This window comes from Callithrix jacchus, chromosome 3 (genome assembly GCF_049354715.1).
Source record: "Callithrix jacchus isolate 240 chromosome 3, calJac240_pri, whole genome shotgun sequence".
NCBI lineage: Eukaryota > Metazoa > Chordata > Mammalia > Primates > Cebidae > Callithrix > Callithrix jacchus.
The window spans coordinates 122,475,304-122,492,181 of record NC_133504.1 but is presented as its reverse complement, the minus strand read 5'-3'; the positions used below and the strand labels follow the sequence as shown (position 1 = coordinate 122,492,181).

General features: G+C 42.5%; 1 protein-coding gene and 1 pseudogene across 22 annotated transcripts in view; one reads left to right on the top strand and one right to left on the bottom strand.

Annotated features, from left to right (window-relative positions):
* G3BP2 (G3BP stress granule assembly factor 2) overlaps nt 1-16,878 on the bottom strand; it is an 88,771-nt gene that overhangs the window by 15,664 nt on the left and 56,229 nt on the right. For 19 of the 22 annotated variants that reach the window (XM_035293538.3, XM_078367074.1, XM_035293537.3 and 16 more), the window contains one exon: nt 1,837-1,955. In XM_035293538.3, the coding sequence (XP_035149429.1) occupies nt 1,837-1,931 (95 nt within the window). In that variant the 5' untranslated portion in view covers nt 1,932-1,955. Of the gene's footprint in view, nt 1-1,836; nt 1,956-14,860; nt 15,263-16,878 lie in introns of those variants that run through there. The other 3 variants (XM_054253275.2, XM_035293545.3, XM_035293535.3) reach the window with 2 other exon arrangements.
* On the top strand, nt 11,050-11,688 carry LOC103791991 (small ribosomal subunit protein uS19 pseudogene; annotated as a pseudogene).

Below are 16,878 nucleotides of genomic sequence, written 5' to 3'. Positions count from 1 at the left end.
CATGTAAGAGCCTCCTTTATACCAAGCAATGTTTTTAGTGTATTATGTATACTGATTCACTTAACTTTCTTAACAATCTCATGAAGTGCTATTATCTAAATGGACAAGCTGAGGCTCAGAAGAGGTTAAATGAACTCCCCCACTAAGGTAATATATACCTACCAAGTGGGGCAGCCAAGACAAAAATGCAGTCAGTCTAACTCAAGAGTCCATGCTTTTAACCATTACTCTTATTTTCAAATTTAAACTATTTTCTCTCATGTACTACTGGCAAACTTTTATACAGAACAATTTGGCTCTGTGTGTGTGTGTGTGTGTGTGTGTATCTGTGTATATATACATGAAAAGCCTCAAGAACGCTCATACCTTTGATGCATGAAATTTTCAGGAAAGTGAGAAAAAAACTAGCAAGATGCACAAATAATGCATGTTTCAGGATACTCATTACAGTGTTGCTTATCACAAGTGAAAAATTACAACAACCTTAATTTTCATTAAGAAAGACATTGGTTAAATAAGTTAGGTCTAAACCAGAATTCTGTTATTGTTTAAACATGATGGTGTAGAGACCTATTGTTTTAAACTTTGTGGTTTTTTTTTTTTTTTATCACTAAAGAAAACAAAAACCCCTGAATCATGAAAAGACCAAATTTCAGGTATTAAAAGGCTGTATTAATTCTGTATCTTCCCCCAAACTCCCTCACATATTGGAACTCATTAGTTGGTCAAACCCACGGTTTTTTTTTTTTTTGGAGACAGAGTCTCACTTTGTCATCCAGGCTGGAGTGTAGTGGTGTGATCTCTATTCATTTGCAGCCTCCACTTCCCAAGTTCAAGCAATTCTCCTGCATCAAGCCTCCTGAGTAGCTGAGACTACAGAGGCCTGCCACCACGCTCAGCTACTTTTTGTACCTTTAGTAGAGATGAGGCTTCACCATGTTGGACAGGCTGGTCTTTAACTCCTAACCTCAAGAGATCCACCTGCCTCGGCCTCCCAAAGTGTTGGGATTACAGGCATGAGCCACTGCATCCAGCCTCATGTAAACCTTATATAGTTCTCCAGCACCTGACCCCCAAGATTTTTTTTTTTTTTTTTTTTTTTTTTTTGAGACGGAGTTTTGCTCTTGTTACCCAGGCTGGAGTGCAATGGCGCGATCTCGGCTCACCGCAACTTCCACCTCCTGGGTTCAGCCAATTCTCCTGCCTCAGCCTCCCGAGTAGCTGGGATTACAGGCACGCACCACCATGCCCAGCTAATTTTTTATACTTTAGTAGAGATGGGATTTCACCATGTCGACCAGATAGATGGTCTCGATCTCTTGACCTCGTGATCCACCCGCCTCGGCCTCCCAAAGTGCTGGGATTACAGGCTTGAGCCACCGTGCCTGGCCCCAAGATTTTTTTTTTTTAGTGAAATAATAAAGTTTGGGCTTGGTGGCTCATGCCTATAATCCCAGTGCTTTGGGAAGGCAAGCTGCAAGATGAAAGGATCGCTTGAGGACAAGAGTTTGAGGCCGTAGTGAGCTATGATCATACCACGGGACTCCAGACTGGGTGACACAGCAAGACTCTGACTCTAAAAATGAAATCTAGAGTGCATATAAGAAGTGTGTGCATATATAGATATGAATATGTTATATACTAGAATATGACATAATGTGTTTTTGTTACTGTGAGTTGCAGTCAAAAGCACTTTTTGCCATCAATTGAATAAAATATTGAATACAGTTTACAAAGATACTGTCGGGTAATGAGGAGACAAGAAATGCAAAATATATGTAGTCATATGCAAGAAAAAAGTAAATAAAAATACCAAATTATTTGTTTAAAGTTTACCTGTGTAAATATTCTGGAGCTTTATTCAGCAAAGTATAATATTGCCTCACAAACTCCCGCCCTACAAGCAGCGGACTGGGCTTCTCCATAACCATTTCTTTGCTGCACAATGTCAAATGCTGAGGGAGCAAACACAAGAATAACTATTAAAAAGTCACCTTGTCATCAACCACCATGAAATAAATTTTCTTTCAGCCAGTCAAATTTAGCAGTGGGGAGTTGTATACCAATTTTAGTGACACTAATGTTAATAAGTTCTAATAAGCCACTACCATCAGACTAGCCTGAAATAAATTTTCTTAGCCATACAAATGGGAACAAAATTAATGCCATTATTAAAAAGTAATTTACAACAGCAAAACAATATATTCCTAACTATTATCCATAAGGTAACCGCTAATGTTTGTATCTCCCTTTGTCTCTTTATTTGCCTACCCCTCAGTAGAGGGAACTAGCATCTTGGTTGTTCTTATCCCCACCAGAATTCAATGCTGCCTCAGGCTATGTACAAGTCCTTCCATTCACATTGCCTTTTTCCTCTGGGGACCAAAATCTACTACATTCCTGGATTCCAGTGGTTTTATCCTAGGAAGCAAGGCAGAGGGGACAAGTTAAGACTCAGAGATAACACTCATGGCAAAGCACCATGACTGTTTCTGTATTCTCTCTCCTTCTGGGAATTAATTTCACCATTTTCAAAATAGTAACAATGATTAATCACCAGCTGTAACTTCAGTACTTAGAGAAATAATCATTTTTTACCTTTGATATTACATCTCTCTAATCCCTCCACTAATTAAGCATCTAACTACATGAGATACTGTTTATAGTAAATGAAATACTCTGGTGAACAAGGTAAATCTCTAGCCCTCAAGGAGTTTATAGTCTGTCAAGAAATATAAACAAGCAAACTAGAAACTTAACTGAATAGGTTAGGTGCTATGATATTGTGCCTCAAAGTTAAAACCACCAAGAACAACTAGCACAAAATAAACACAATTTCTTTTGTTTCGTGAGACAGGGTCTCACTCTGTCACTAGGCTGGAGTGTAATGGTGCAATCATGGCTCACTGCAGCCTCAACTGACAGACTCAGACTCAAGCAATCCTCCCCTGTCAACCTCCTGATTAGCTGGGACTACATGCATGCATCACCACACTTGACTAATTTTAAAAATTTTTATTTTTAGCAGAGATGATGTCTTGCTATGTTGCCCTGACTGGTCTCGAACTCCTGGCCTCAAGTGATCCTCCCACTTCAGTCTCCCAAAGTGCTGGGATTACAGCTGTGAGCTACTGCACCTGCCCAAACAAAACTTTTTATCATTTACTATAAGAATATAGTCCCCAGAACAGCCAAAATTATGACATTAGGGACTGGAGGTTAGAAGGAGAAAAAAATATGAAATATAACCTGTTTTAAAAAGACTAACTATAATCAAGCATCCTTTCCTACTACACTTAAAAGTACTAAAAAAAAAAAAAAAAGGCTGGGCATGGTGGCTCACAGCTGTAGTCCCAGCACTTTGGGAGACTGAGGCAGCGGATCACCTGAGGTTGGGAGTTTGAGACCAGCCTGACATGGAGAAACCTCGTCTCTACTAAAAATACAAAATTAGCCAGATGTGGTAGTACATGCCTGTAATCCCAGCTACTCGGGAGGCTGAGGCAGGAGAATCGCTTGAACCTGGGAGGCAGAGGTTGTGGTGACGCGAAACTGGCACTGCACTCCAGCCAGGGTGACAAGAACAAAACTGTCTTTAAAAAAAAAAAAAAAACCTTGATTTACAAATACGTTTAAAATTTTCTATAATGCCTCACTTGCCTCCAAAAATAGTTCATTCACAAAGCAGAGACAAATACTGACATTTCAGGTGTCACTGGTTTTCAACAAAACTTAAAAACTCCCAATAAGGGTAACTACCCTGATGCAAAAAGAACTCACATGTGCTACATTTAAAGAAACAAAGCACTAGGCCTGGCTCATGCCTGTAATCCTAGCACTTTGGGAGGCTGAAGTTGGCAGATCACTTAAGGTCAGGAGTTAGAAACCAGCCTGGACAACAAGGTAAACCCCCGGCTAAAATTAGCCAGGCATGGTGGTGCACACTTGTAGTCCCAGCTACTTGGGAGGCTGAGGTCGGAAGACTGCTTGAGCCCAGGAGGTCTAGGGTACAGTGAGCTTACATCCGGATACTGCACCCCAGCCTGGGTGACAGAATGAGACCCTATATCAAACACACACACACACACACACACACACACACACACACACAAAGCTAAGCAACTTAATATTTTCATTTTAAATAATGACGGTGGGTAAGGAACAGTATACTTATCTAGTTACATTTAACAAGATAACTAAAATATGGAACTTATATATTTTAACATTGTAAAAATTGATGGTAAAATAATACTAACACATGGGGAAGTACTACATTACTCTCTGAATAAAATAATTATGCACAAAATAGTTTTCTTCAAATTGATAGTGACAAAAATACTATTAGGAATTTCTGGGTTTGAGGATTACTGTTTTCTTCTCTCTGGATTTCCAGATTTTCTACAGGAACACTGTTGCCATTTATTCCAAACTTCCCATCATATTCACAAAGTAGATACTGACCTATCATTTTTGTACATATTTGTTTCTCAAAACAAAGTAAAATGGTACATAATACATGTATCAGTATCACAGGTCAAAATACTCTAAAGATTCATTATAACAAGGTTCAGAAAAAGCTTCAAATTGCCCACTATCTACATGGTCACTGAAGTATCATAACCAAGATATCATCAATTTAGAACAGAGAGACAGGGAAGGGCAGTAAGATTTATCAATACTCAATAAATTAATACTTATTAGATTGTTCGAAGACAATAACTTGAAAAATTCAATAGTAAATAAGTAAGGAGATGCTAATCTGGTAAAATCTAAAGAAACAGGTATATATAACAGGTTATAAAGAAAGTCAAGCTTTTTTATTAAGGTGTAGAGGAGGCTCCCACAGGAATAGTAAAACAAAAAGAAGATTTACTCAGATAACAGTGTTTCAACAAATTGTATCAGTTACTTCTTTAACCATACCTCTGATATGAAGTGACTCAGAATTTAGAGAGCCAAAATATAATTGATAGAAATCAACCAGAAAATGACTGTTAGAGATCAACCTCAAACAATGTTGTTTGGGTAGTTGCAAGAAATAAGACTGAAAATTGAGTTAGTATATAAAGTTCGCATTTATAACTCATGTACAGCCAGTGTACATTAAGAAGTTTGAGAAAAAGGAAAAAAGCCAAATTATACATTCAGAATAAATGTGATTACATGAATTGTGGCCTTTTTATTCTTCATAGCAAAGCACCTTACAGGTAATCAATTTCTAGATTTGGGACCTTCCATTTCTGTGGGAAGTAAAAGTTCCTCTTCAAAGTTTCTTTCCTTGTTAAAGAATACATCCTAAGTGTGCTAATAACTCTTTGTTAAGCCTTGTCCTATGTAGTTGTTAGACATGCTTAAACAGGTACATAATATACATTCTATGTCCTTGTACTTTAACCAAGATATTTGTGCTGGATGCGCTCACAGGTATGTCCTAATTCTCCATTGCTTTTACCTGTTTGGAACAGTGTTAAGTTGGGAAGTTGCAGTGGCTCACACCTGTAATCCCAGCACTTTGGGAGGCTGAGGTGGGCAAATCACAAGGTCAGGAGTTCAAGACCAGTCTAGCCAACATGGCATCACTGCACTCAAACCTGGGTAATAGGAGTGAGAACCTGTCTCTACTAAAAATACAAACGTTAGCTGGGTGTAGTGGCGGGCACCTGTAGTCCCAGCTATTTGGCAGACTGAGGCACGAGAATTGCTTGAACCTGGGAGGCGGAGGTTGCAGTGAGTCAAGATCATGCCTGCTGCTCTTCAGCCTGGGCAACAGAGCAAGACTCAGTCTCAAAAAAAAAAAAAAAGTTTTAAGATGTTAGCCAATCAGATTTTAGTTTAGAGTGTGAGGTCTGGCTCCAGCCAATGGAGATCAGATACATCAGTAAGGATGACCCCAAATGTGTAAGGAATAAATATGTCTGCTTTTCCTTTGTTTGTTGTACTCTTGTGGCAAGATGGCTAGCAAGCGTACTCTTCCTACAGGAAGTAAAAATTGGTTGCTGAGAGATTCTTTCTCTCAATGCTGATTTTTTCTTTGCAGCATCGAGCATCGGTTTCCAACAATTTCTTTTAAAAAGTTACCAAAACAAAACAAAATTCTGAATATTGGGAGTGAGTAAAAGTTTTTGGTGTTTGTTTTTTCCTTTGAGACAAGTCTCACTCTGTCACCCAAGCTGAAGTGCAATGGCGTGATCTCGGCTCACTGTAACCTCTGCCTCCTGGGTTCAAGCGAGTCTCCTGCCTCAGTTTCCAGAGTAGCTGGGACTACAGGCGTGCGCCACCATGCCCAGCTAATTATTTGTATTTTTAGTGGAGATGGGGTTTTGCCATGCTGGCCAGGCTGGTCTCAGAACTCCTGACCTCATGATCCGCCTGCCTCGGCCTCCCAAAGTGCTAGGCCTGAGCCACCGCACCAGGCCTAGGTAAAAGATTTTAGCCATCTATCTATGGCAATGAAAAATCATGACCTTTCTGGATCTTGATTTCCTAATTTACAAACTGAGAAGCAATCCCCTGGGTCAAGGCTACAAGACTATACAGTTCTATAAAGATAGCCAAGAAGGCCAGGTGCAGTGACTCACACCAGTAATCCTAACATTTTGGAAGACCAAAATGGGTAAGTCGCTTGAGCTCAGGAGTTCGAGACCAGCCTGGGCAACATGGTAAAACCGCATCTCTGCTAAAAATACAAAAAATTAGCCAGGGGTGGTGGTGTGCACATGCAGTTCCAGCTACTCAGGAGGCTGAAGTGGGAGGATTGCCTGAGCCCGGAAGTGGAGGCTGCAGTGAGCCAACATGGCATCACTGCACTCAAACCTGGGTAATAGGAGTGAGAATCTGTCTCAAAAAAAAAAAAGCCAAGATTAAAGGATATTTATACACAAAAAGAAATCTTCAGAAGGTTGTTAGATTCCAGCACCTTCAAAGATAACCACAATTTTCAATAAGGTGGTTGTTAGCCTCACCTAACAATCTTTTAAGAGAAAGTGAAACATGATATATCAAACCCCTATTCTTCCACTGATAACTGAAAATGTGGAGTATCTCACACAGGAAAGCACAATGTAAAATTTTCTCTGATACATTCGCTCTATACAGACAGATAAGGCTCTCATTAACAAATCCTTCTTTTACTTGTCAACTGAAAACATTATCAGTGGCTCATGCCTGTAATCCCAGCACTTTGGAAGGCTGAGGTGGGCAGATCACAAGGTCAAGAGATCAAGACCATCCTGGCTACCAAAGTGAAACCCAGTCTCTACTAAAAATAGAAAAAATTAGCTGGACATGGTAGGACGAGCCTGTAGTCCCGGCTACTCAGGAGGCGGAGGCAGGAGAATTGCTTGAACCTGGGAGGTGGAGGTTGCAGTGAGCTGAGACCGCACCACTGCACTTCAGCCTGGACGGAGAAAGAGACTCCGTGTTAAGAAAGAAAGAAAGAAAAAGATTATCCAGAGCTTCCCTCACTATTTACAGAGCCTGAACTACTTTAGAGGCATCCTCCAACCCTACCTATTGTACCTAAAATCGAAGGGAATCTTCTTCATAATCTTTTTTTTTTTTTTTTTTGAGACACGGTCCTGCCCTGTTGCCCAGGTTGGAGTGCAATGGCGCTACCTTGGCTCACTGCAATCTCCGCCTCCCAGATCGAATGATTCTCCTACCTCAGCCTCCCCAGTAGCTGGGATTACAGGCACCCAAGACCATGCCCAGCTAATTGGTTTAGAATCTTTTATTCATTCCCGTTTCCTAAAATGTTTCCTCTGGGCTGAGCAAGGTGGCTCACACCTGTAATCCCAGCACTTTGGGAGGCCAAGGCAGGTGGACCATGAGGTCAAGAGATCGAGACCAATCCCGGCCAACATGGTGAAACCCTGTCTCTACTAAAAATACAAAAATTAGCTGGTGTGGTGGCACGCACCTGTAGTCCTAGCTACTCAGGAGGCTGAGGCAGGAGAATGGCTTGAACCCAGGAGGTGAAGGTTGCAGTGAGCTGAGATCACACCTTTGCACTCCAGCAGAACAAGACTCTGCCTCAAAAAAATTTTCTCTGCATTTGCTTAGACTAATTCCAGAAGCACACTGTACAACAGCTCTAATTGCTCTATGTCATTTGTCCCCGTATTTTCTTAATCTGTTAATACACATTGAGAGGGAAATGAAGCATTGGCCATTGGTAGACACACATGCAGATTAGACAAGAAAGTCACGTTGAGCTTCATTATCCTACAATGTACTTATATTTCCTCAATTTCAAAGTAACTTAAACCAAAGTTATCACTCTCCTTGAACTTTGACTGAAACGTTTTTGAACCATAGTGGTACAAATAAATAACAAAAGCTTATTATTATTTTTAGTTTTTAGGTAAAAAACATTTAATTTCCTTGGTTTACCATTTAAAGTTCAGTGAATCACTAGTATAATGGGGCTGCCTCCAAAATAATCAATCTCAGGCTACATTAATGTAGATGTAATATCTAAAATGAACTGAAAATTCTAAATGAATCTAGTGAATGGAAATTATAGGAAGGTAGATTTGGGTTCAATATAATTCAAGGCTGGGTGTGGTGGGTCACACCTGTAATCCCAGCACTTTGGGAGGCCAAGGTGGGCAGATCACGAGGTCAGGAGTTAATCGAGACCAGCCTGGCCAACATAGTGAAGTCCCATCTCTACTAAAAATACAAAACTTAGCCAGGCATGGTGGTGTGCAGCCACTGCACTCCAGCCTGGGCAACAGAACAAGACTCCATCTCAAAAAAAAAAAAAAAAAAAAAAACTCATTAATTCGAGTTGTCCAAATGTCAAATACAGCTACTTAATGAGTAGCCAGTCACTACAGGTATTCCAGAGACTAACTGAATGATTTTGCACAAAAAGGAGTCCATACATCCAAAAAGGTAAGAGTAGGCCATTCCAACACTGAGATCCTAAAAGTCTGTTAATAAGAAGCAGAACTTTTGAATTCTCCTTCAATACTCATCCCACATCTTCCTATCTACAGTGATTGAAATCCCATGCATTTATCTGGGCCCATCAAAAATCCTGTCCCCTTGAACATCTTTCTACTCCCACTGAATTCCTCAACAGAATACAACTCTTCTCTATTAACTCTTAAGGTAGGCAAGGAGCAGGGGCTCACGCCTTTAATCCCAACACCTTGGGAGCCCGAAGCAGGTAGATCACCTGAGGTTAGGAGTTCAAGACCAACCTGGCCAACATGGTTAAACCCTGTCTCTATTAAAAAAAAAAAAAAAAAAAAATCAGCCAGGTGGGGTAGTATGCCTGTAATCTCAGCTACTGGGGAGGCTGAGGCAGGAGAATCACTTGAAATCGGGAGGCAGAGGCTGCAGTGAGCTGAGACTACACCATTGTGCTCTAGCCTGGGAAATAAAAGCGTAACTCCATTAAAAAAAACAAAAACAAAAAAAACCCCAACTCTTAAAGTACTTTTGGCCTTATCATGGCAGTTTATTAATCGTATTCTGCCCTAAGTTATTAATTGTACACCAGTCTTCATCTTCCTTCTCTCTACTACCCTCTCAAATATTGTAACTCAGCTCTCCCTTGAATGCAATTCTCTGGAAACATCAAAATTCTTCTCAACAATCTAGTGACTTCTCAATCTTCCACCTGCCTGCATTATCAATGTTGACTTCCTTCTCCTAACTCTTCTAGAGTTTTATAAGGCAAACTTTCCTTCTCATCAAAACACGTAAGTTCTCAAGTTCTGTCTTCTAACCTGTCAATTTCAGCTTCAGGTCTACCTAAATGTGTATCATCTAGCCTATGCCATAAGTTCAAATTTTTCATTTCTCACCACATACTAAATACCTAGGCATGACTTACATATGTCCCAATACACACACACCCCATACAAAGAAAGCTATTTCCTTATTTCTGTTAAGTGTCACAAACTTCTCAACTTGAAAGCTCAGTTGTAAGCGACTTTCTCCCCTTTAGCTTTGCCATTTCAACTGTGAAATCCTTACAACCCAGAAGTTGGAATTTGTGCCCTCCTTTTCACTCCCACTGTTCAGACCTTTTAGTTATTCTTCAAAAGTCTTTCAAGCCCTTGAATCATGTGTAGTATACACTGTACAGAGTAAAATCCGAACACCTGCATTCACTTTGGCATCTAAGGCCCTACACACAGAAATCCAGCCTGACTTTAAATGTCATAAACAACCTTTCAAATTTATCTCTTACTATACTTTCTCATTCCTATATCAAATTCTATACAAATATTTTAATCACTTGATATTACTCGCTGCAACTTCATTCTCTGGGACTTTGTCTCCATTCATTCCAATCCACAAGCTGGGTAAACAGGTTAGACAACATAAATTCATTTCAACATTTATTTTATGGCTACTATATATGTACCAGAAACTACAAAAGGAAAAAAACACCAGGCAAGGTGGCTCGTGCCTGTAATCCTAGCACTTTGGGAGGCCAAGACAGGTGGGTTGCCTGAGGTCAGGAGGTCGAGACCAGCCTGACCAACATGGCAAAAATGCATCTCTACTAAAAATGCAAAAAAATTATCTGGGTGCAGTGGTGGGCACCTGCAATCCCAGCTACTTGGGAGGCTGAAGCAGGAGAATTGCTTGAACCCGGGACGGAGGCTGCAGTGAGTCGAGTTGTAAGTACCTGATATTAGTTCTTATAAAACGAGTAAGACCTCTAGTAATAGGATGCAGTTCTCTTTACCAGACACTGTTACCAAAGGTTATGCAGGTGCTCAGACACAGCTTATCTCCACTATATAGGATACTTATCTCCCCTTACCCCTCTGGAGTCCCTCACTCATAGCTGGGCTCAAACTAGTCAGGTTTATTTTAATTGAACCATGGACTATATCCCTTTTCAACAGCTAAATGCATATTAATACTGGAACTTTCTGAAATTCCAGATTGTCTTTGTTCAAAGTGACTTGAACAATCTAAGGAACACTATACCTTTTTAAAGCAATGATCTTCAATCTTCTGTGGGACACCATTGAATGAAAGCTTCACAAACAAGATCTAAGAATTACAGCAGTACAAATAAATAACAAATGTAAATTACAGATTAAATCTCTTTTTCAGCCTCCAAAGGTTTTGTTTTGTCCTTCTCAGAAGCTGAGGGAGGCTAGTTTTGAAATTCAGAAACTATCAAAAGTGCCCAAGCATTAAGAAATGGGAGCTTTTCTGAGATCTGGCAAGATGGTAGAGCAGAAGAAGCGGACCTTCCGCAAGTTCACCTATCACAGCGTAGACCTGGACCAGCTGCTGGACATGTCCTACGAGCAGCTGATGCATCTGTACAGTGCACACCTACTGCGGCGGCCAAACCCGGGCCTGCGGCGGAAGCAGCAGTCGCTGCTCAAGCGCCTGCGCAATGACAAGACGGAGATGCCGCCCATGGAGAAGCCGGAAGTGGTGAAGACGCACCTGTGGGACAAGATAATCCTGCCACAGAGGGTGAGAAGCATGGTGGGCGTCTACAACGGCAAGACCTTCAACCAGGTGAAGATCAAGCCGGAGATACTTAGCCACTACCTGGGCAAGTTCTTTATCACCTACAAGCCCGTGAAGCATGGCCGGCCAGGCATCAGAGCCACCCAATCCTCCAGCTTCATCCCCCTCAAATAGTGGCTCCGCTAATATAGGCACACAGATCTCCAAAAAACAAAATAAATAAACAAATAGATGGAAATGCTGTTCACAAAAATAAAGCATGTCTTTATACTATGTTTTAAAGTTTAAAAAGTAACCTACTATTTCTCTTTTGGTCTTTAAAATAGATAGGCTATTGGGGGTTGGATGTGATAGCTCATGCCTGTAATCCCAGCACTCTGGGAGGCTGAGGTGGATCACAAGGTCAGGAGATTAAGACCATCCTAGCCAACATGGTGAAACCCTGTCTCTACTAAAACACAAAATAGCCGGGCATGGTGGTGTGCACCTGTAGTCCCAGCTACTTGGGAGACTGAGGCAGGGGAACCCAGGAGGTAGAGATTGCAGTGAACCAAGATTGCATCACTGCACTCCAGAGGGAGACTCTGTCTCAAAAAAAAAAAAAGAAAAGAAAAGAAAGAAAGAAAGAGAGAGAGAGAAAGAAAGAAAAAGGAGCTGGGCCTAGTGGCTCACGTCTGTAATCCAAGCACTTTGGAGGCCAAGGCAGGCAGATCACCTGAGGTCGGGAGTTCAAGACCAGCCTGACCAACATGGTGAAACCCCGTCTTAAAAAAAAATGAAAAGAAAAGAAAGATAGGGTATTATCTTCATTTACAGAAAAGGAAACCCATGTTTAGATAGCATAAGGAAAGGTGTTGGGGTCCCTCAGTTACAGTAAAAAGAAAGAGGATTTGAAATCAAGGTCTCCTGACTACAGTGATGTTTGCATTACACTTTGGTTAGGAACAACCACTTTGGAAGAGCAGCCAGCTCTTCCAACAATACAAAAAATTAACAAGCAATTGTTAGCTTATGTGAAACAGTTAAGAGGGAAAAGCAAAGGAATATAGCAGGACAGTAACAGAAAATCCAAGAATCACTCTCAATATACCTATGGTTTCAAAATAGGGTGAAACACTTGGAAATTAGAAAGCTGAAACACAGAGGTCAAGAAACTAAATCCACTGCTTCTTAAGGTAGGCCAGGGAGCTGGACCAATTTATTCTATTGGATATTAAACAACTGTCTACCAGTGGAGAGTAACTAGGTCATGTTTGTCCTTTAAATTCTACTGTATCTAAGTTCAGAAGCAACACTTTAGTTTGTGCCTTTCAAAATCAACATTGAAAAGGAGTCATTCACTGTCTCCATATTCACTCAAAATATGTGGAAAGTCTTCTTAAAGCAATTTAGGGGGAAAATGTCCAGTCCTAATAATGGATAATAAACAGTGATAATTTTGCAGGATAGGGAAGTTGTTAAGAACCTAGGCTCAGTGCCAACACTTTCTTCAAACCATGTGTTACCTGCTGACAAATCAACTGCTCAGCTGCTAACTTAACACTCAAGTTAGTTACTCTTTGAAATTATCAAATGACTTGTTTTCTTCCTTACCTTCTAATTCTGATCCCCATCCATCCCACTAGCATTCTGGTTCACTCTTGATGTTTTTTCACCATTACTAGTATTTCCACCCTAAATATCAAACAATCTGAACTATGACAGCTCTTCATAAGCAATTCATTCGAGGTCCTTATTATTTCTACAATTCCTTGACTGCTTGTCAGAATTAGATTATAAAGATTAAATCGTAACATAAAGACCCATATGAGTAATCTTAAAAATTTAAGAAAAATGTAAATATTGCTAAAGAAACGATAATTCAACTCTAAGAGGTTCAAACTCATCATACTGTGTATTTCCTAAAACCAGGAATCTCGGATTATCAAAAGGGCCACTGGATGCTAACAGGACCAAATGTTTACTTAGAAACTTTGTTCACATGCCTAAGGCTGTGTTAACTGCCAAATACGGAGCTGGACAAGAAATGCCATCATCTTCCACTCTACCACACCGGGGCTCTTTTTCCTTTGTTTTTGTTTTTTTGAGACGGAGTTGTCCAGGCCAGAGTGCAGTGATGCGATCTCGGCTCACTGCAACCTCCGCCTCCTGGGTTCAAGTGATTCTCCTGCCTCAGCCTCCCAAATAGCTAGGATTACAGGCATGCGCCACCACCCCTGAATAATTTTGTATTTTTTAGTAGAGACGAGCTTTCTCCATGTTGGTCAGGTTGGTCTCCAACTCCCGATTGCAGGCGATCCGCCCACCTCAGCCTCCCACAGTGCTGGGATTACAGGCGTGAGCCACCATACCCGGGGTACCGGGGCTCTCCTAACACAAGTTAATGGTTCCTAGATTCAGATACCTGCAACACTAACGTTTCAAAGACTAACAAGGTACGGAGCCTTGAACCTAAAATCACAGTATCTTAACCCAAGTTAATATCCCACAACAACCATACAAGGAGATAAAAACAACTTTACTATTCCATCTAAGAGTGCACGTGCTTTTTTCTTTTTTAGAGGAAGGAAAAGGCACTTCCCCCCAAAATCCGTTAGAACATTAGGTATGCATTGGGGAAAAAAAATTGACCTATGCAGGAAATTGTAGACGAAAATCTATATTCGCCCCAAAGCGGCACAGGGCCATCTTAAGAAATCTCCTTTTAGAGACGCAGGGAAAATTCTATCAGATTCCACTAACAAAATCAACACAACCTAGGGAAGCTTATATTCCTTTCTGTCCCCTCACCCCGCAAAAAGCGGGAGAGGAACCCATCCCCCAAAAGCCATTCCCGGATCAATAAGGGATCGTCTGCATAAAAAGGGGACGAAGAAGTCGCACGTTACAGTAACAGTATCCGAACACGTTCGGATTAAACCCGCGGTGGCGGGGAGGGAGGGTTGGTCAAAGACGACGGAACACTAGGTACTGGGTAAGCGAAGCGGCGACTGCCTTCAAACCCGGATTCTGTTTTCGTGCACAGAAATGGTGCCCGGAGGCCGCTACTTTCGCATCTGCGTTGCTTCTGCCTCCGCCGACACAACCTCTTTTCCCCTCCCCCACGGGCGGGGCGGCGACGGCCTCCCAGCTCCTAAGGAACCAGGAATAAGAGCCGCAAACGATTCGGAAACAGGGGCAGTGGGCTACCCACCCTAAAACATCCCCTCCAGAAAACCTACTCCCACACTTCCTGTATTAAGCTTCCATCAGCGCGCTTTCGGGAGCTGCTGCGTCCCCCCACCCCCCACTTCGCCACCTCATCCCCAATAAACCACAGCCCCACCTGTGCCCTCGGAGCCCTCTGCCCGCTACACGCTCTCGGGTCACCTCCCTTCCCGGGAGGCCTCCCACCCCTCACCTGGAGAAAAGGCTGGGCTTCTCTCACGCACACACGGCAGCGTAAGGAGCCGGTAAGAACAATGTCTCTCCTGCTACACCTCTGGCTCCCGGGCTCACACACCGGACGGTGGCCTAGCGCCGCGGAGCGCGAAGGGAATGTCCCTTTCCGACCACCACACCGACCTCCCCTCCCGGCCCCCGTACACACCTCCAGCCAACAGCAGCGGCGGGTACGTTGCGCGGAGGTCAGCAGGAGAGTCGCTGAGAACCGGGATACAGTGGATTCTTCTTGCTCGCCGCCCCCTTCCTCCGACAACTCTGAAGCCTCGGAAGCTGGAGAGCTGCGAGTTCGTTTTTCCTCGCAACCACCTCTTCCCGGGCGCCAGACGCTGCGGCGAGCGACAAGGACCACGGACGTCCCGCCCCTTTTGCCGCCGCCCCCTCTTATTGTTTTACCCCTGCCGAAAGGGCTAGGGAACCCCCGAGCACAGCGTCAGCCAATCATGCATCTCCTCCCGAGCCGGACCCAACCTTCCCGTGTCCCACTGCGGGGCACGCGCAGTACGCCGCCGCGCTCGCACGCGCTCACACGCGCTCGCGCCCGGAAAGCCGGGGAACCGGAACCGGCCTAAAGCCAAGACAAGAGTCCGCTGATTTGACGTCACAAGGAGGCTGCCTTTCTCCTGTCCCGAGGTTCCAGCCTTGCCGCTCTTCTTCCTGATCGCGCAAGCGAGAGCTGGTTCGCAGCAATGCTGTGTCTTTTGTAGACTGGTCCCTTTTATTAATGGGAAAGAAAGAATTTAGTAATCTCTCTTAACTAGGTGTCTGCAGGTTGCTGCAGTAGACAAGCTTAAAATGCAGCCAGTGACTTCAGCTGTTTGCACACCAAATTCATCTACACTGTTTATTTAACCCATCCTAGGAAATGTAGGTTTTAAGCCCCACCAAGAGGCCGTGCGGTAAAGGAAGAATATAAGGTGGGCTCTACAGAGGAGAAAAGACATTTCTTTGTGTGCTTGTTACGAATTTAGGCATTGCTAAATATCAGTACATACTAAAGCTAAAAGGCCTGAAATATTAGGATTGCAGTCCTATTCTAGCTCTAAGCCTAGACTTAACCCCCGGGTGAGACACTGGTGACCTTGATTCTTGGAAAAAGCCAAGCCAAATCCTGTAGTCAAAGAGGCCACTTTGCATCTTAGGTCTGGCAGTGTTTTCAGAGAACACTGAGATAGCACAGGAATTTTGGAATGAAGTGCTGAGAAAATGTTCAAAGAAATGTAAAGAATACATTAATGAATGCTTACAAACGAACCACGATGGACGCAGTCATATACATTGCATCAGTTTTCTTAACAGTCCTAAAAGGGCAATTTAAAGATATTTGGCACATGAAGACAGTATGTCAAATACCTTAAGTATTGGCAGAGGTAATGTCAACATTAGGGCCTCCAGTCTACATTATCTTTACCTTTAGACTGCTTAAAGATTTTGTTACATGCAAAATATGTGGGAAGACCATCACTTTAATGACATGACCCTGATGTTTTTCCTTAAAGCATCAAAATACATTACATGCCAGCTGTTCTTTAATATACTGGACTTATATACCAGGCCTTTTTTTTTTTTGAGATGGAGTCTTGCTCTATTGCCAGGCTGGAGTGCAGTGGCGCGATCTCAGCTCACTGCAACCTCCGACTCCCTGGTTCAAGGTATTCTCTTGCCTCAGCCTCCTGAGTAGCTAGGTAAATTACAGGCATGCACCACCATACCCAATTAATTTTTGTATATTTAAGAGACGGGGTTTCACCCTGTTGGCCGAGATGGTCTCGATCTCTTGACCTCATGATCTGCCCACCTTGGCCTCCCAAAGTGGGCAGGCTCACAGGCGTGAGCCACATCGCCCTGCAGCATTCTTGTAATTATAAAGTCTTTTAAGCCTCAAGGTAACCCTATGAAGTGGTTGCTTTTTCTTCTTTCTTATTTCTTCCTCCTCCTCTTACTCCTCCTCCTTTCTTCTTCTTCCTTTTTTTTTTT